At 35.5% G+C, this 18,855-nt stretch overlaps 4 protein-coding genes across 6 annotated transcripts; 3 read left to right on the top strand and 1 right to left on the bottom strand.

Moving 5' to 3' along the window:
• Positions 1-3,097: 3,097 nt before the first annotated feature.
• LOC21385181 (stomatin-like protein 2, mitochondrial) lies at positions 3,098-7,116 on the top strand. 2 transcript variants are annotated; one of them, XM_024161759.1, is made up of 10 exons: positions 3,098-3,186; positions 3,301-3,435; positions 3,520-3,769; positions 4,079-4,228; positions 4,764-4,821; positions 4,925-5,017; positions 5,171-5,269; positions 5,643-5,734; positions 6,334-6,393; positions 6,503-7,116. In XM_024161759.1, the coding sequence occupies exons 1-10, from the start codon at positions 3,164-3,166 to the stop codon at positions 6,767-6,769; spliced, it is 1,227 nt and encodes a 408-aa protein (XP_024017527.1). In that variant the 5' UTR covers positions 3,098-3,163; the 3' UTR covers positions 6,770-7,116. The 2 variants fall into 2 exon arrangements, with proteins under 2 accessions (XP_024017527.1, XP_024017531.1); XM_024161763.1 differs by having other exon boundaries at positions 3,523-3,769; positions 6,503-7,114.
• A 489-nt stretch (positions 7,117-7,605) lies between these two features.
• Positions 7,606-8,514, bottom strand: LOC21385180. Its single transcript, XM_010088635.2, has one exon. It carries the CDS (start codon positions 8,328-8,330, stop codon positions 7,908-7,910), a length of 423 nt encoding a protein of 140 aa, XP_010086937.1. The 5' UTR covers positions 8,331-8,514; the 3' UTR covers positions 7,606-7,907.
• Positions 8,515-9,338: 824 nt separating this feature from the next.
• On the top strand, positions 9,339-10,848 carry LOC21385179 (RNA polymerase II degradation factor 1). 2 transcript variants are annotated; one of them, XM_024161795.1, is made up of 2 exons: positions 9,339-9,633; positions 10,298-10,848. In XM_024161795.1, exons 1-2 carry the CDS (start codon positions 9,544-9,546, stop codon positions 10,574-10,576), a joined length of 369 nt encoding a protein of 122 aa, XP_024017563.1. In that variant the 5' UTR covers positions 9,339-9,543; the 3' UTR covers positions 10,577-10,848. The 2 variants fall into 2 exon arrangements, with proteins under 2 accessions (XP_024017563.1, XP_010086936.1); XM_010088634.2 differs by having other exon boundaries at positions 9,339-9,654.
• A 1,391-nt stretch (positions 10,849-12,239) lies between these two features.
• LOC21385178 (endonuclease MutS2) lies at positions 12,240-18,287 on the top strand. The gene is made up of 19 exons (XM_024161767.1): positions 12,240-12,516; positions 12,612-12,740; positions 12,912-13,079; positions 13,180-13,263; positions 13,513-13,563; positions 13,788-13,844; positions 13,923-14,005; positions 14,385-14,508; positions 14,592-14,651; positions 14,942-15,184; positions 15,566-15,713; positions 15,939-16,066; positions 16,185-16,232; positions 16,334-16,464; positions 16,677-16,759; positions 16,867-16,970; positions 17,203-17,273; positions 17,406-17,716; positions 17,912-18,287. The coding sequence occupies exons 1-19, from the start codon at positions 12,259-12,261 to the stop codon at positions 18,061-18,063; spliced, it is 2,433 nt and encodes an 810-aa protein (XP_024017535.1). The 5' UTR covers positions 12,240-12,258; the 3' UTR covers positions 18,064-18,287.
• The last annotated feature ends 568 nt before the right edge of the window (positions 18,288-18,855 follow it).

The following is an 18,855-nucleotide window of genomic DNA, read 5'->3' as shown; positions in this document are numbered from 1 at the left end:
GTTTGGACTACCAAAAAAAGGATTTTCGACACTTAGCCCGGTTCATTTCACTGATTTAAATTTTGTTACAGTAAGAAATTTTCAGAAAATTATCACATAAAATCACATATAAACTCGAATTAAAAATTTAAATCAGCAAACTAAATGGGCATTTATATGGTAGGTTTTGACTGCATTTATTTATTTTTTGTTAGAAGATTTTTTTTTTTCCGTTTGATGGAGAGAGCATATTCAAACTATATAACTACTATTTTTCTTTTTTTAACAAAGAGTACTATAAAAGCTTTCAGTATATTGTGTGATCGCGCCACAAAAGCACTGGAAATTAACTAAAATGTGATTGGAGAAAAATTAAACCCAAGTAAAAGTGGTGATAAATATAGCTTTTTGTAGGGATATTCATGGCTAAATATACCTTTAATACATGCATATGTTTGAGGGATATGTACACGTATAACTCCTTCACAAAGTGTACAAAAAATAAAAATAAAAAAATCGTTCACAAGAACATATACATAAATAGAATTTGACATTTGTCTCAAATTGTAAGGTCAACTTACATTGACACTCCTGTGTCTTGTCAAAATAATAAAGATATCTCTTGACCAAAGCTAATTACGTTAATACTTCCTGATTTTTCATAAAATTTACAGAGAGATCCTTCTGTCAGTTGACAAATTTGACAGTTAAATTTTTAGAAAATGTCAAAAATACCCATCAATGTGCAGAAAGACGTTCCAACTTTATGTAGTGCCTGTGAATAAAATGCTATGGCCCAAAATGAGGCTTCTCAAATCTCAAGAAAACAAGATTAAAGACACACACATCTAATCAAATCCTTTACGTCTGATAAATATTCTATTACCGGTATGACTAAAAAATAAATATATAAATATTCCCCTTAAAGAAGGAATTTAAATATTAGTATTAAAATATGAGACCTTTTAAGATACATTAACATATCGATAAGTTAAATTTTTTATCTGTTGGATATGTATAAAATCACGTAAAAATTAAACGTACGCAGATCCCGATTAAAAAATCTTGCTCATCAGTATGCCAAACGTACCAAAAAAAAAAAACCTCCCTTAAAATATTGGTATTTGTATTTTAATTCTTATTGTATTTATCTATTTTTTTAGAATATATTGTCTTAGTTTAAATTTCAGAATAGGAAATATTATCTTATTTGAATTTGATTTGGAAAAATATGGCATAAATACAAGGTGAACAAGAAATGAATAAAATTTAATAAAATCATGTAGTTATTAGTAGATACTAGATAAGTCTTAGTTTAAATTATTTGATCTAAATTAGTATTAGATTCAAATTCAAATTACTCATGTAACTCTATAAATATTGCATTCTTATTATTAACTAATGATTCAAAATTTAAAATAAAAGATAACTACTAATCTAATATCTAAATAGTAGGGGTAAACTAAATACAAACTAATTTAAATTTAAATAATCAATCATTCTTATCAACAAAAACGCTCATAAGACAGAAGGAAAGCTAACTCAACAACACTCGCTTGTGAGGGGGTTCTCCGATATTCTCTTTGGTAGTCACATGGGAGAGGGCTTTGCTGCTCGCTCTGGCGCTCCAATCCTCACATGTGCTCGGACTTTCAATGATCATGGATGGGTGCCGTTTGGAGGTGGGGTTGGGGCTTTTGTAGCTGAACCTAATGAGCTCTATGAGTTTAGGATTTCTTTTCTTCAAAATACACTTGAACTAAGGGATGGGATTTGTGAGATTTAGATCAGTGGTTGATATTAATTGGGGGTATATTTGTCATTTCAAATCTAAATTTAACATAGTTAAATAAAAGTGGTGTTGATGTGATTTGTTTTGGTCAAATGGGTGCCTCAGTTATTTTGATAAAAACAAGGGGTGTAAGTGTAATAAGCCCAAATATAAAAGGTAGAAAATTAACTTTATTACTTTAAAATAATGATATGTTTTTACTATGATTAAGATTGAGTTGCAGTAAAGACTATTTTAAACTTTCAAAATCTCATGGTTATGACACACACACAAAAATCATAGCATAGGATCATGCAATAAACTGCAAAATAGAATTTCAGGTTAAGTACATTATTTTTATACTTTTTTGGTCAAATATAAGGGTGTTAAGAGAAAATTATGTGGCGTTTCATAACTTTATATCTCTCTTTAATGTAAATATTAATAGTAATTGTATATTTATCATTAAAAAGTGTGATGTAATATATTATTTTCATTGTTGCTCAAATGTATAATGGTATTTGAAATACTAAACTATTTTTTTCATAATTATTAAGCTTTAAAATTATAAAAGTAAATTTTTATTTTTAAAATAAGGGAGTTTCTCCGGTGTTCTCTCTTTTTTAGGAACACTAGTATTCTCTTATTTTTCAGCCGTTAAATATGGTCAAAATCACATCAGATTAAAAAAATATGCACAACATACAAATTATGATACCGATCTGACGGTTGAAAAATAAAGAACACTGATGTTCTTAAAAATGAGAGAACATTGGAGAAAGTCCCTTAAAATAATTAAAAAATGTAAAAATTACATTGATTACATAAAAAATAAACATTTCAACTAATAACAATCAAATATTAAATTTCTCATGTGCTATATTTGATGAGAAATTTAGCACAAAATATAATATGAAAAATTTAACACAATAAAAGACATTACATTCGAGATGCTCTAATGATTTTTAATTAATTTGAAACTTCAATATTCATGACATTAATTCGAAGAAGATGAGGTTCGTTTTGGCGTTCCACCTTGACCATAGGAAAGAAGGCCACGCCCAGAGATTGGTTAAGATTTTTTCAAACAAAATGCTTGGATAAAATCTGAAAAAGTGTGAGAGAGTGAGAAATTTTTTATTTTTTTTTTTCCTTCTTTTAAGAACCGGCAAGAAATTGCAAGAATTTGGACACGCAATTGTCTGCCTTGCCTCTCTAGCTGGAAATTTGGAATTTGGCTTTACCTTTACATTTCATTTAAGTTCAATCTCATTTAAAAATGATTGCTTTTTAGCAAATAGCAAATATTATTATTGTAAAACCCAAAACCCCAAAGAAACCCCCTGACACAAGACAAGAAAAACAAGAGAAAAGAAAGAAGAAAGAAACAGACCAAAACCCAAAACCCCCAAAATGAGTTCCCTCAGAGCCCTAAGATCTCTCAGAAATGCGAATGTCTCAACTCTCTCTGCGTCGATTCTCTTCAACAGAACTTCCGCCGTCGTTCCGCCGTCGCAATTCTCTCTCACGAGTTCCCTCAGAGCCCTAAGATCTCTCAGAAATGCGAATGTCTCAACTCTTTCTTCGTCGATTCTCTTCAACAGATCTTCCGCCGTCGTTCCGCCTTCGCAATTCTCTCTCACCGCCGTCCGCTACATCCGCAACGCTCGCGATTCTGGCTCCAGGTGAGATACTTCTTTCCCGTTTGATTTTCATGGCGGTTTTCCATTTTCAGAGCTGATTTTGGGGCATTTTGATTTATGTTGTAGCAGACTCTATGAGATTACGCCTCCGGTGAATTGGGGAATCCGGATTGTTCCCGAGAAGAAGGCGTACGTGGTCGAGAGATTCGGCAAGTACGTCAAGACTCTGCCTTCGGGAATCCATTTCTTGATTCCTTTCGTCGATCGGATTGCCTACGTTCATTCCTTGAAAGAGGAGGCCATTCCCATTCCCGACCAGTCCGCCATTACCAAGGACAACGTTAGTATTTTGATTGATGGAGTTCTATACGTTAAGGTAATAAACGAAACGTTTTTATTTTTTGGGCATTGTTTTGAGTTTTGAGGCTTGTTAGTTGCTTACTGGGTCTTGTTATTTCTGAAAAGATCTGAAAATTTTGAATTTTTTTTAGCAACATATGTGCTGATATACTTGTGACCTAAGAAGAAGAAAGGAAATTGGAATATGATCAGAAATGAAAGAGTTCTAATCTAAGTAATACAACAACTAAGAAAAAGGATAAAGGTTTAATGAAAACATTGGATCAAAATTAACATGAATTTTCTAAACATAATTTGTTCTTTATTGTGTGGTTTTGTTGAACAGATAGTGGATCCGAAGTTGGCTTCTTATGGGGTTGAGAATCCTATATATGCGGTTATTCAGCTTGCGCAAACCACAATGCGTAGCGAGCTTGGTAAAATCACTCTCGACAAGACATTCGAGGAAAGAGATACTCTTAACGAGAAGATAGTTGTGAGTTTTCTTTCTCTTCTTCTTTTGTTCATTTACTTGCTTCTTGATTTTTAAGTTCGAACTGCTTTTCTTGATGGGAGAAAAAAGAGAAAAAATACCGGTTGGTTGTGAAGATTAATGCTTTGGCTCATATGGACCATCTCTTCTCATTGGGGAAACCATAAATCTGAATTTTTTTATGTGTGATAATGGTTGAAGCATTCCGTTGACAAATTCAGTGCTTTGTTTTGACCTTTGGAGGAGTTTTAATCTTGTTTGTAATTTTATTAGTAGCTACTTTAAAGTTAGAGAGAAGCATGGTTAGGTCGTTTCTAGGCAATGTACTATATTTCTTATTTAAATGGTATATTGGTGTTGTCAATAAGAAGCGTAGCATGAGTTGGATGAGAGTCATTTTCCAACAAGTTGGGATCTTTTGAATCTTGGTAATACTTTCCTTGCCGTCAATTACTTGACTTTAACAGTAGATTGAACTAAATTTCTACTTTCTGAAATCTGTCCAATTAAAGAATGTTGCAATGGCATCGTGTTGCAGGAGGCCATCAACAAGGCTGCAAAAGAGTGGGGCCTAGAGTGCCTTCGCTACGAGATAAGTATGTCGCTTTCTGGCCAATGTTTTCTTCTATTGCATACTTTCTTTGTTTACGTTCGCAGAGTTTCTTTCTTATTGAAATTTCTATCTTTATTCTTCTCCAGGGGATATATCGCCTCCTCGTGGAGTGAGGGCAGCTATGGAGATGCAAGCAGAAGCAGAACGCAAAAGGAGAGCTCAAGTTCTCGAATCAGAAGGTACTAAAGTTAGCTTTATATTTCAACCTGTAGATGTGACCATGGAAGATAGTAGTGATCCTGATCTGCATTTTCTCTAAAGTGACATAACATTGTTTTTTGGATGTCAGAGTCATATCCGTTTTTGTAAAGTTGATCTTTAATCTTTCACAGGAGAAAGGCAGGCCAATATCAATATTGCGGATGGAAGAAAAAGTTCTGTAATCTTAGCTTCAGAAGCTGCAAAGATGGATCAGGTCAACAGAGCGCTAGGCAAGTTGTAATCTCTATATTATCTAATCCTCAATATGTAAGTAACATGAATAAATAACTTCTTGGGTTGCTGAGGACAATGCTTCTTAATTATTGTTAACATCTCTTGAAGCAGTTATGCTTTTTATTAGTCTTGTACGATAGAATGTGCTTCGACACGGCATTGCACATTGGTCTTGGAAGAAATACGTGGGAGAAATAAATTGCCCAAATATGTGGAGGGTGTAGGGTGTTTTTTCTCTGTTTTATTTTCTTTTAATTTTTGACCTGTTATTTGTCCCTAATCAATGATTACTAATATGGATTATGTTGATGATGTTTCTCATATTTTGCGTTCTCTTCATTTGAACTTTGGTTCTTATCTCTTCTTCAGGAGAAGCGGAAGCCATCCTTGCCAAAGCAAGAGCAACTGCTGAAGGTCTTGCTCTTGTGTCAAAGGCCCTTAAGGACAGTGGAGGAGTAGAGGTAGGTTCTTCAATCCCTTCTATTCGACTTTCAACCTTCTGCTTGTATGCCAAATCTTTGTGAGCGGCCCATAATAACGCATTGAGCTGGTCCCATACAGCTTGTTTTTCCTTGGCGCAAAAGCACTGATATTCTATAATGTTTAATGTTTCCATAGACACTTTTTTGAACTCCAATATTTTTGTGATGGATACAAGTTGACCAAGTTTCTTTCTTTAAAGGAAACATTTACTTGGAGGAATTCATACTTGACTGAGTTTTTTAAATTTCAACTGTGAAAACCCATACGATTTGATAGTTCTTTCATTGTAAGCTGCAATATGCAAAATCCTAAAGTAAAGAGTGAGCTGTTGCAATAAAACATTGCAAGCTGCAATTTTATTCCTTCCCGCCGTACCGTCACACACTTCTACATCTCTCCTGGTTACTTTTATTTCATAAGCTTTGCTATGTTTAGATGGTATATAGAGTATTACTTTTGCACCATCCATTGATTAAGTTTCAATTGTGTATAGCAGCTAAAATTTTGTTACTGTAAGATAGTAATTATCCGATCTATACCTCATCTCAAGAAATTAACTTTGCGGTCTCATTTGCAGGCGGCAAGTTTGAGAATTGCTGAACAATACATTCAAGCGTTTAGCAACATTGCCAAGGAGGTGAAAACTCTTTCATGGAAAGTTCTATTCGATCATTCCAATGCAATAATCAATTTGTTTACGGAGTATTCTCTTGTTTTTTTTTTTTTCTTTGATATTGCCACAACAGGGCACAACAATGTTGCTTCCAAGCTCAGCTTCCAATCCTGCCAACATGATGGCTCAAGCTCTCACCATGTACAAAAGCCTAATTGGCAATGTTCCCAGGAATGTACTTCATGAAACACGTGCTGGGACAGGGGAAGACGCAAAGGGTGATAATTACTCTCAAGAAGTTGGGGATGAGAGCACCAACACTGCTAGAACAGCGAAAACAGTTCACCGCGAAGAAGTAAAACCAGTGTTTTCGCTTCAGGGTCCCGAGAAAGTAGAATAGAGTTGATCCCATGAACTTCACCAAATTAAACCAAAATGTCAATTCCTTGTTCCATCAAGAGTTTCTTCTGATTTCAATTTTTTTTTTTAAAAAAAAAAAAAAGCTAAAGATGTTAGTGGTGACTTTTAAGGTGTTACTTTTTTTTTTTCACTTCTTGATTTCCGGCAAAAGGGTAGAACTTGTCCATGTCTTTTGAGCAATAGTGTCCTTTTTCAGTTTTTCAATAACAGATGAACAGATACAATGTCATGTGAAGAAATTGAAAAATTTTTCCAACAAACATTTCAATTTTTTTTTTATCCATCATTTCCTGTAATGATGCTATATACCCACGTAAAAACATCATTGTAACGAACAATTGTAAGAATGGGAATCACCACCTTTCACAAAGACAAGATCCACATTTTTTGTACACGTCTGAAATCTTACTCTAATTTGCAATAGACCCCCAAGCAAAAATTTCATTACAGAAAAACCAGTTGCCAATTAAACATACAAGGTAACAAGAGAAAGCTGAACGATATCAGATTCCAAAATTTTCTATTTTGCTGAAACATCAAAAAAAAATATATATATAAATATATATATATATGTATGTATATATATATTTTAAAACGAACATCAGAGCTCAAAACTTGGTAACAAGTGAATGAATCCCAACGAGAAAGTAAAGAAATCTAAACAAAGACCCCATTTTCGATCAACAAAATAACAAATGAGAAAGCCTTATCTTGCAAAAATGTCAAGATCCTCTTATCTTTTTCCTTCCTACTTGCGATCTTAGCTGAAAAGTCATAGCTTTATTGCATTCAAATTCAACCAATTAAATGCTCCTCATTTGGTTCATCTTTCCGAGTGTTTGAGCATTGCATATAAAACTAAAACAAGTAAAAATTTTCTGTGAACCATCAATCATCTGAATGTCAATAATCAAATTTCAATAGAATGTTTACACCAAAAGAATTTGGAATCTACAAGAAGATTACATAAGTACATCGAAAACTCCGCGCATATACAAATCGATACACAAATCTCTGATCCTCTCACTACAATGATACAACGGCAAAGAATTTCAAGAGAAAACTACAACCAACCTCGTACCATGAATCAAAGAAATCTGGCCCGGAAACAAATTCAATCAGAAAAGTCCGAACAAGACGGAAAATCCGAGGACGATGAGCCAAACAATATGCACCAAAAGCAGAGCCTGAGCGGAGAGAGGCGCAGAACCGCCATTTCCGACCTCACAAAAACCTAATTTGGAGACCTTGGTGCCGGCACACCGGGCATCGGCGCAGCCGCACCAGTAGGTGACGCCGTCGACGCCGCAGACCGGGTCGGTTCGGAAGCATTTCACAGGACATGACGGCGGGCGCTCCAACGACTTTCCGCATGGATCGGCGCCCGTGTCGGCGTCGGAGGGCAATCGGATGGCGGAGAATTGCTCGTCGGATCGGACGGCGGGGAAGGAGGAAAGGAAGAGGAGGGTGGTGAAGAGGACGAAGGTTTGGAGGAGAGACAAGGGAGGATTGGAATTGAATAATTTGAATTGGCGGTCCATGGCTTCAAAAAGATGCGAGCTTTCGATCAGAGAATGAAAGAAAGCTCGCGAAATTGGGGATGGAGAGATTCTAGGGTTTCTGGAATTGGGGAAAAAAAGGAAAGGAATTGGATGGGAAATCAATCAAAAGAGTTGATGATGAGTCGCGTAACGGGTGAGATGACTCCGTCTTTGGGTTTCCCGCTTTCAGATTGCCGCATTGGAAGTTGCGCTGTTGTTGGCTTTAGCTGTTCTTTGGGGCCCACTTGCGACCTTTCTTTGGTGACCAACTTTCATTTTTCTTTCATTTCTTTCCGGCTAAAAAATCATTTTTCATTTCGACCCCTCTTAAGTATTTTTTTTTTCTTTTTTCATTTTTTTTACTAAGCTCCTACAGATATAGGTTCTTTTTTTTTTCCCCTACTCCTATATAGGTTTCTTGATTATTAATTTTTTTAAAATACAAAGTTTTGAGGTTATAAAAAAATTGTAATGGATTGTTATGCTTGATTCTTACATTTTTAAAGTACGAGTTTTTTCTTTTTTTACAGTAGGAATACCCTATCCATAGTACATGGTTTTTTTTTTTTTTTTTTAATGAAGATGGTAGATGTTTTCAAATGTTAGAGATCTTGTCAAATTCCATCAAAATGAAAAACAAAAAATGGTAGATCCTTATCAATAAGGTATTTTTTTTTTCATATCCTTGTGTAGAATTGTCACATAAAGAAATGTTCTACCACATCTTGATGAATATTTAATCCCATAATCCAGCGAAATTAGGTTTGATTATTATTGGTTGAATGAGGACTTGGAAATCGCAAATGTGGCTTGGTTTTTGCACTTGAAGACAGATGGTAGAAATAAGCCACTGCCAACCACACAAGTCCCTAAGAAACTAACTGTCGTAACTAACTCTTCCCCCCCCTGTATTCACCACCATGAATTTCGCCACACAAAACTCTTCCATGTCCATATTAAGTAAGAAGCTTAGCACTGCAGATTCATTTGACCACAAAAACCAAACACGCCAGGCTGATGACCTCTTTAAGACCAGCAACTTCCTCCTAAATATCAGAATCGGCTCAGCCTATATTACCCACATTTCCTTCCCTCTTTCCTTCTGCCTCAAAATCTCTGCCCTCATTCTCCATTTCATAGCACGAGACAAAACCGAGCCTTTACCTTAACCTCCAAGACTCGCCCAATCATCCCAACAAATTGCTCATCGATAATGGGAGGCTGTGCGAGCAAGCCCAAGGAGTTGGACGTCCACCGCGATTCCGTCCCCAGTGAGGCTCCTGCCAGCCCCAAGAAGGCTGAGGCACAAGAGTCTGTTGCTCAAGTATCTATCTTCAAAACCGCTATTTTCTTTCCTCTTTCTTTTCTTCTCATTTTTACAGCTTCGGAGCCACAATCCACATTCAACCCAATGGGGACATGTGCCTCCAATCGCGAGTCAGGAATCTTTTTCAATGGGAATATTATAATTATTAAAATGAGAGTATTATAATTATTCAATAGGGATACAATTATAATTTTTTTCTGAAGTTAATGTTAAAGTATTAAATTATTGGAATTTTTTTCAATGGGAGTATTATAACTATTAAAATGAGAGTATTATAATTATTAAGTAGGGATACAATTATAATTTTTCTTCTGAAGTTAGTATTAAAGTATTAAACTATTGTTAGTCAACATTCTAACAGCTTAAGCTTTTGGGATTGATTAATAAATTAACATGATATTAGAGAGAGATCATGAGTTTAAATCCTCGTAATTGCACTCTCTATCCCTATTTAAATTATCATTATGTAACAATTAGGACGTAACTGAAATTTTAAAAATTTTAATGGTGAATCTATTCATATCTTAAAACACCATTTCTCTGTCCCTCTTTATGTTTTTCATATTATGTACCCCACTAAAACTTTTCTTTTGGCTCCATTGGGACATGACTCTTGTTTTTCATGGCTTTCTGAATGCAGGAGAGTAAGAATGAAGCACCGTTGGTGGACGTCTCCGAGCCGAAAGAGGAGGGCGAGAACACAACTGAAACCAAGGCTGCTGATGTTGAAGTTGTGTCTGCGGAAGCTGCTGAAGATGTGACTGCCAAGCCTGAAGAGGAGGAGAAACCTGAAGCCTCCCCTGAGACAACAGAGGAAGACAAGGTTAAGGTTGAGGCTGTTGATGAGACACAAGAGACACCTAAAGAAGGGCAAGTTGAGGCGAATAAGACCGAGGATTCAGACGCGGCTCCAGCCTAGGAGGACAAAAGTGATGCCCCTCTTGTCACTCATGTGATGATATTTCTAATTAATTGTATTCAGCAAAATGGGAAAGAAAGAATGATGAGAAGATCATAGAGCCATAATGTGCTTGAGGGATGCATTTGCAAACGGTTATTTTGTGTTGTCTTGTTTGTCTTTGAATTTTTGGAACTATGCAAGATCATTTTTTTCTTTTCGTTTATATGAGTATGTAATTTAGACAAAATGTTGCTTCGTCACTTCTAGTCCTTCCCATCATTTTTTCACAATTCGAGGTGTCATTGAAAAGATGGTAAATCTCTCTATTAAGAAGTTAATTCCTTTAATGGTCAACTCTTTCAAGCAAAAGGAAGGGTAACTACGTGGATTATTCTTAGCATTTCAGATAATAACGCAATACGTTAAATGGTACCCGACATTTCATCAATCAGTTTTTTTAATGCTTTATCGAGCAGTCTATTTCTTTTAGCAAGTTGTTACGAAAAATTTTACTGACAAAGTTGCCCGTGACACTTTTCCCTTCATTTTTTTCTTCAAAAATGCAATAACGGCGGGACAAAAATAGGAACGTGTCCTGTGAACCGAAAATATTTGAGAGCATCACCGGCGATGTATACCACATCTAAAAAAAAAGTATACTTTATAAGATTCGTACCTTAAAACTTACTTTTTATTAGCGTATAGTACTATAACACGATTGGTGTTTCCAAAATTTCAATATGAATTTCACAAATAGTATCTATAGATAATGAGAATTCACTTTTATAAAAGTTCATTTGAACAAAACCCACTCTTAGAAAGAGAATCAATTCGAAGTTCGAACTCAAAAAATAAAAAATAAAAAGATTTATTAGTCTTCCGTTTAGTTTGCTGATTTAAGTTTTTAATTTCAGATAAGATGTGACTTTATATGAGAGATTTTTACTGTAATAAAAAAGTTAAATGTGACTATTTCTGATAGCATTTTATTGTAATAAAACCCGAATCGGTAAAATGAACGAGACCATCATCATGTATCACTAAGATACAAGAAAATTTAACTTCATTTTTAATTGGACTTGCTATTTTGAATTTTAAAAATGAAATTAAGGGTTCGTTTGGTACGAAGATTCAAATCAGAGTGATTTTAATCATGATTCTTGAACTAGAAATATGATTCATAATTTTAGGTTCAAATCATGATTCTGAAACTATGATTCTGAATCAGAAGTTTGAATCACCTTGAATCAAGAGGAGGTAGTTTAAAAATTATGAGTGATTCTTATTTAAAATATCATATCAAATTTCAAATTATTCAAACTAAATACTAATTTTAAATTATAATTCAAAATTATTATAAATAAATATTAATTTTAAATCATGATTTTAAATCCAGATTTAAGTTGCCAAGGACATCCATATCATATCAAATTTCAAATTATTCAAACTAAATACTAATTTTAAATTATAATTCAAAATTATTATAAATAAATATTAATTTTAAATCCAGATTTAAGTTGCCAAGGGACATCCATGCAAATAAGCCTTTCATTTCATTTCATGCCCTTGCATTTTTTATTTGACAACTTTCTTATCCAATCATGATTTACCTCTGTTTTTCCAGCCTTCAAAAGCCACTCAGTTTTTGGCCCTGTCCTGTTCGAGCAGATGAATCCCCGCCATATTTGAACACAGAAGAAATGCTCTTATCTCCTACCTTTGTCAATCCCATCTCCATCTCCATTTCCATATCCTTCGCTCCCACCATTAACAGGCGTGTTTCCATCGGACTCAGCTTCAAGCGTAGAGCTTCTTTCGTCGCGAACTTGTCGCCGTCGTTTTCCGACCGGAACAAGCCGTCGGTTCACTACCATACTCTCAGAGTCTTGGAATGGGACAAGCTCTGCGACTCCGTCGCCTCCTTCGCCCGCACTTCCCTCGGCCGCCAAGCCACCAAGGCACCCAACTTATCTCCAATTAATTATTTCTCTCAACAATTTAAGTTCTTTTTTTGAATTTTGAGTTTTTGAATTTGTTGTTGATGGTGAAATAGGAGCAACTCTGGTCTTTGGATCAGAATTACGAGGAAAGTCTGAGGCTTTTGGACGAGACCAATGCTGCTGTCGAGATTATCAAGCACGGTGGTTGTTCCTTGGATTTCACCGGCGTTGATGTCCTTCTGGTTCGTCCAAAATCCTTAATTTAATCATTGTGAATGAGTATGCTTAATGGGCAATTTTTTGTTCTCCAACTGTTTGGTGTTTTCTTTCTGAAGGTGCAATCTGCTGTAATATTTATGAATTTGTATGTTTGTTTCATTGCCTTCTAATTGTTTGATGTTTTGTCTCCGAAGGTGCAATCTGCTATCCGGCATGCTCGGAGGACTTCACCGGTTGAGGGGAGTGAAGCAATTGCTGTTGTGTCTCTCCTAAAGTATGCTGATGCTCTGCAAGTTAGCTTGAAAGCCGCACTCAAGGAAGATGCGGATTGGTACAGATGTTTCATGCCTCTGACAGAAGTGGTGAGGACGATAATACACTGTTTAGATTTCAGCCAAGTGCCGGGAATTATTGTACTATTGAATGTTTTTTAGGCCTTGATTGCTTAAACTTTCTGTGCAGATACTGGGGTTCGTGGTAAATCGGTCATTAGTTAAGTTGATACAGCAAGTTGTTGATGAAGATGGCTCTGTTAAAGACTCTGCGGTTTGTTACTGACTGCCTTTTGAAGTGTAATGCTTTTTGCTGTATTTAACCGTTAACTTTCTTTCCCATGAACAAACTATGCATCTTTCTCATTTAACTGTGTTGTTTCTAATGTTCACTAGTCTGTGCTGATAAACGACTGTTTTTCTGGCTGATTCCAATTAAGCATCATTTGTTTTGTGCTATGTTGAAATGATTATCCCACTTTGCCTGTATTCGTGTAACATCCAAATTTTTGCCCTGTTTTAGAGTTCTAACGTAAAGAGAGCCCGTGAACAAGTACGGACACTGGAGAGAAAGGTAGTAGCTCTTTCTTTTGTTTCATAGTTCCTTTTGCTTCTCATTGATAGGAGCATCATAGTCACAAAATATATAAAATGAGTCCATAATTAACATTTTTTTAATCTTTTTTTATCCTTTTTTTTCTTTTTTTTTTTCTAAACCTTAGCTGTCCTGTTGGTTTATCTTCTTCTCGGTTTTTAGTGGTTATTTTATTCATTTGTCCAATTGCTTTCTCTGTTCAGGTGTATCAGCTGCTGGACAGCCTAATTAGAAACACAAAGAATGATACATCCTTAATGGTAAGAAGCATATGATCACGTAGCTTTCACTTGAACCTTAAAGATTAATTGCCTAATACTTTATCATTATTGGTTCAGGAAGTGTGTAACATTGATGGCAGGTGGTGCATAAAATCAAGTGCCTATCAACAGACAAGTTTTAATGGTCTTTTATTGTCCAGGTCTGTAAAATTTGTTGCATGACTTCCAAAGATAACTCTACAATTAATTGGAGTTTTTAGTCAACATGTGTAACTCTGTCTCTCTGTAAAGCTTAAGATTTATTTCTCTGTTATTAAAAAGATCGTACCAAAAATACCCAAGTTAGTTTGTTATGGTATCTCTTGTGTTGCTACGTGGAAACAGTTAGTACATAATAGAATCATTAACAGATAAATCTAAATTAAGCATATGTGTTTTTTTTTTTTTTGGCCTATGAAAATAGTAACAATAATGACAAACTCATTTAGTTGTTAGCTACTCTCTACTCCAAGATGTCTTTACTTGATGAAGAGCTCAGTTCTTGAGTATTTCTTCCTGAGAGATAATATATTGCCATAGTAATTCAGGCGTTGGAAGCATTGTAGAGCCACTCTCTGCTGTTTCTTTAAATGATGAGTTGCAACAAGCCAGGGCATCAGTGGCTAAAGCCGAGGCAGATGCACTCTCAATGCTAACATCAAAGGTCCCTAGCTTACATGATGATGTTACTTTTAGTTGGAAAATATAATCCTTTCACTCATATGCATTTATTTATTTCTTTCTCAGATGCAAAAGGATCTTGATGATATCGAGATGCTATTGCACAGTATCATCCAACTGGATGTGGTAGGTGACTGTCACAGTGTAGACCTTCATTTATTCCGTCCATCGCTTTCTTTCCTTGTTAGAACTTGCAAGAACCATGATCCTTAATATCTTGCGTTGTTATGGGATTGGCTTTCTTACTCCAAAGCTGTAAAGAGAAACACAAAAAAGAGTTATTCTGACCTCAATAAGTTGAGCCGTGATTTGTTCATGCTGTGTTTTACTACTTGTTGGAATTTGTACATAAACACTATTTTATTATTGAGTTGGTCACTTGTCCTTTGCTTAAATTTTTTATTTTTAAAACTTAGGTCAATGCCCGGGCAACTTATGGTCTTTCATATGGAGGTTCGTGCCCCAGTATATTTCTGCCAAAAGGAAACGACAATGTTACTGCTTCTATCTATTTGTCAGAAAACAATGTTTCGAACACATCGTTACCCAGTAAGAGGGAATGGGTGTTGTATATGCCAAAAGCTTATCATCCTTTGCTACTCCAGCAGCATAGGCAAAATTTACGGAAAGCCAAGAAGGATTCCAAAAATGCTTCTGCGGTATGATATACAAGACCCAAACTACTGGTTCTGTATCTTTCTCTTTCTTTCTCCTCTTAAATCCTTGTCTTTATGATCATGTGGTAAAAAAACCATCAAGTTGGTTTATCGTTAACGTTAGAACTTAGCATCTAACTCTTCTGAAAGGATTTCATTTAGATGATCGTTTGTAGCAATTGTCCTTCTCAATTATGAATGTGGCCCCCTAGCAATATTTCTTTTGTTCTACATAAATATGCCAGTGAGAAGAGAAAAAGATAAGGTTACATCCTCCTTAAGAATGAACGTTGCTTAATATATTTATTGGTTATTGTGCACGTCAAAATTTAATGAATGTATGTTTTAACAAAGTTGTAACAAATGTTCTGTTCTCATGTTAAGGTTGCGGCGCTCGAACAAGCACGTCCAGTTCCAGTTGATTGTTTTATAGCAGAAAAAACTCGAGTTTTGGTTATAACTGGTCCTAATACTGGTGGTAAAACTATTTGCTTAAAGACAATAGGATTGGCTTCTCTGATGGCAAAATCAGGTTCCTATATTTCCGTTTTATTTTACGTTTCTTTCTTCTTGTTTCCCATGCAATTCAGAATAAATCTGAGGATGACTCATTCATGATGTTCTAGTATATTTTTCTCTTATGAGGCTTTCATCTGGATTTTTACTGTCATATAGGTCATGTTTAACAAAATTATAAATCTCTTGGTTTATGGCTTTATGCTATTATACACTCTTGATCGTTTATTAAACTTTGCAGGCCTTTATGTTTTATCTTCTGAATCAGTACAAATTCCTTGTTTTGATTCTGTTCTTGCTGACATTGGTGATGAACAATCCTTGTCCCAATCTTTGTCAACCTTCTCCGGCCACTTGAAACAAATAAGTGTAAGGGATTCCTGACCCTTTTTGAGCTTATTTAGGAATCCATATTTTGTTACAATAATCATGACATGTTCTTTTAAAGAGATGAATACTCCTTGAATCTATCTGTAACATCTTGCAGGACATTCAATCACACTCAACTAGTCAGTCACTAGTACTACTAGATGAGGTATTGTTAAACCGGACCATTTGAAGAACAAGTATAACCTTATCTCTAGTGGGAATACATCTTTCCTACCATGTAATCCCAATTTCTGTACAATACATTAGGTTGGTGCTGGAACAAATCCCCTAGAAGGAGCAGCATTAGGAATGTCACTGTTGGAATCTTTTGCTGAAACTGGTTGTCTGCTGACTATAGCTACGACACATCATGGGGAACTTAAAACCCTGAAATACAGGTTAGCTGAAAGCTCGAAGCTGGAATGTTTTCGCGGGTCGTCCAATTAAGAAATTGTCATTTCTGATTCATGCACTTAGTAGGTCAATTTTGGAATTCAAGTGGGACCCATTATTTTTCTCTCAGCATCTAAAAATTTCATATAAAACTCGAAGACTGTTTGTTGTCTGCTAAAGAATCTTGGATCATGTTTTTGAGATTGTTCTTTGACAGTAATGACGCCTTTGAAAATGCATGTATGGAGTTTGATGAAGTGAACCTTAAGCCAACTTACAAGATTCTCTGGGGAGTACCAGGTTTTCGTTCAGACAACTGAATTTTTTTAACGTGCCTCTGGATATAAATATGTAACATTTTGTTTATATTATGGCTCACATCTCAACAAGTAAATTTCATATTGTAGGGCGTTCAAATGCAATCAACATAGCTGAAAGGTTAGGACTTCCAAGCATAGTGGTGGAAAAGGCTCGTGAACTGTATGGTGTGGCTAGTGCAGAGATAGACGAGGTATCACTCTGATTCGTACGACACTTATTTCTATTTTTTTTTTCCTTTTGGAATATGAGCTTGTAGCATAGTATTTGATTGGTTGTTCCTCGTTTTTTTTTTCCCTTCCTTCCTTTGTGTTTTTGTTTAAATGGCTCCAATTCGTGGAGGGATTTACAAGACAGCAGATTACTTGTATTGAAAGCTCATGCATATAGATGCCTTGACTTTCAGTTTCTACATTTAAACGCAGATCATACTTGATATGGAAAGGTTAAAACAAGAATATCAAGAGCTTTTAGAGGAATCGCAGCATCATCTAATGTGAGTCCTTTTCTAATTCTTTTGGAACTACGGGTAAAACTAAAGTGATGCTGTGACGTGTAAGCACCCCACTATAAACACAACTTTATGCTCTTTGAAGTGCTCACTTTTCTGCTATGTTTGTGATCATAGGCTCTCGAGGGATCTTCATGAAAAACTTTTGGTCGTGAGAACAAAAATCATGAAACATGCCGCTGAACAAAGGTCCTGGAAGATGCGTGTCATATCTGAGGCTGCTTCAAGGTCACGTTCTATCCTTCACTGGAAAGTGCGAGAACGTCGTGAGTCGGCAATTCGACCCTTGAACTTACAGACAGCTAAAGCTGATCATAAAAGCAACCACGAAACAGCAACCAGCTCCCAGAACACCCCTTCTGATGAATCTCCAAAAGCATATAGCAATTCACCCTCTGTCGCTGAAGATGCCAAGCAATCACCATCAGGTAATCACCAAGGTTCCATGAGATATTCTGCCAACTGGGATAAAAATAAATAAATAAACAAACTTGTATAATATTTGATGGTGGAAATTCTAACGGCTATTTCCAGTGTCCGCGGTAGTTATTTTGTCTTAATCTTGTAGCGATTTTTGAAGGGCTATATTTAATACATTTTGTTAAAACTGTTTTACCTTTCAGGAAAATACAAGCCCCCCAAGGTTGGTGATATGGTATATATTACTTCCCTCCGAAAGAAAGGAACAGTTCTAAGAGTTGATCAATTTAAAGAACTTTTAGTTCAAGCTGGTAGTATGAAGTTGAAATTGAAACCGAGTGATATTGAGACGTAAGCGGCTCTGATATGTGCATATGTAAATGCATGTTCACATCGACAGGCAGTTTAGATGGCGTGTCATCTCATTCCTTTATCTAAATTATCAAATTATTAACAATGAGTTTAGACGTTGTTAACTGTCTTGTAAAGCATGTGTAAACTGTGGGGATAAGATTAACGATTACGACATGAATCAGAAACTTGGTTTTTGAACAGAAAGTTGCTGAAGAAAATGGAAAAAACAACCAACATTTTTAGTGGAGGTCTGGAATAAAAATGTATATTTTGTCCTTGGTGGGCACCTGTTATTTTCTTTTTTTTTTTTTTTTTTTTTTTTTTTTTTCACATTTCCCCCGGGAAAAATACCCATTTTGAGGAGTGTTAACATCTCTCAGGTTTTTTTTTTTTTTTTTTTCTTTTCCACTTTCTCATCCACCTGCAAGCCAAAACTGATCTCGTCTCTTGAGCAAAGACTTTTACAATTTAAAATATTATATTGAGGCTGAAAATAGCTGGAGAACGTCTTTAGTGCTTGCTTAGTACTTTTGTGCCGCTAAAAAACCTCAAAGATGACTTGGGTATGAGCGTGACTCATCAGATGGAATATGTATATGACTTCTTTTATCTCTGTTGTCATTAAACAAAGAAATATTAATATTTTATTATTCTGAATCGAATGAATTTGCTCCACCAGATGATGGAAACTAGCACGAAAGCTGCCAAAAGCGAGCTTTTTTTTTTTCCGTCTCAGTGGAACTAACTTGTGGTGCAAGCAATACATATATAAAATATAAATACACACACACAC

This window comes from Morus notabilis, unplaced genomic scaffold (genome assembly GCF_000414095.1).
Source record: "Morus notabilis unplaced genomic scaffold, ASM41409v2 Scaffold113, whole genome shotgun sequence".
NCBI lineage: Eukaryota > Viridiplantae > Streptophyta > Magnoliopsida > Rosales > Moraceae > Morus > Morus notabilis.
Note: the sequence above shows the minus strand (reverse complement) of the source record. Positions and strands in the feature narration are given on the sequence as shown.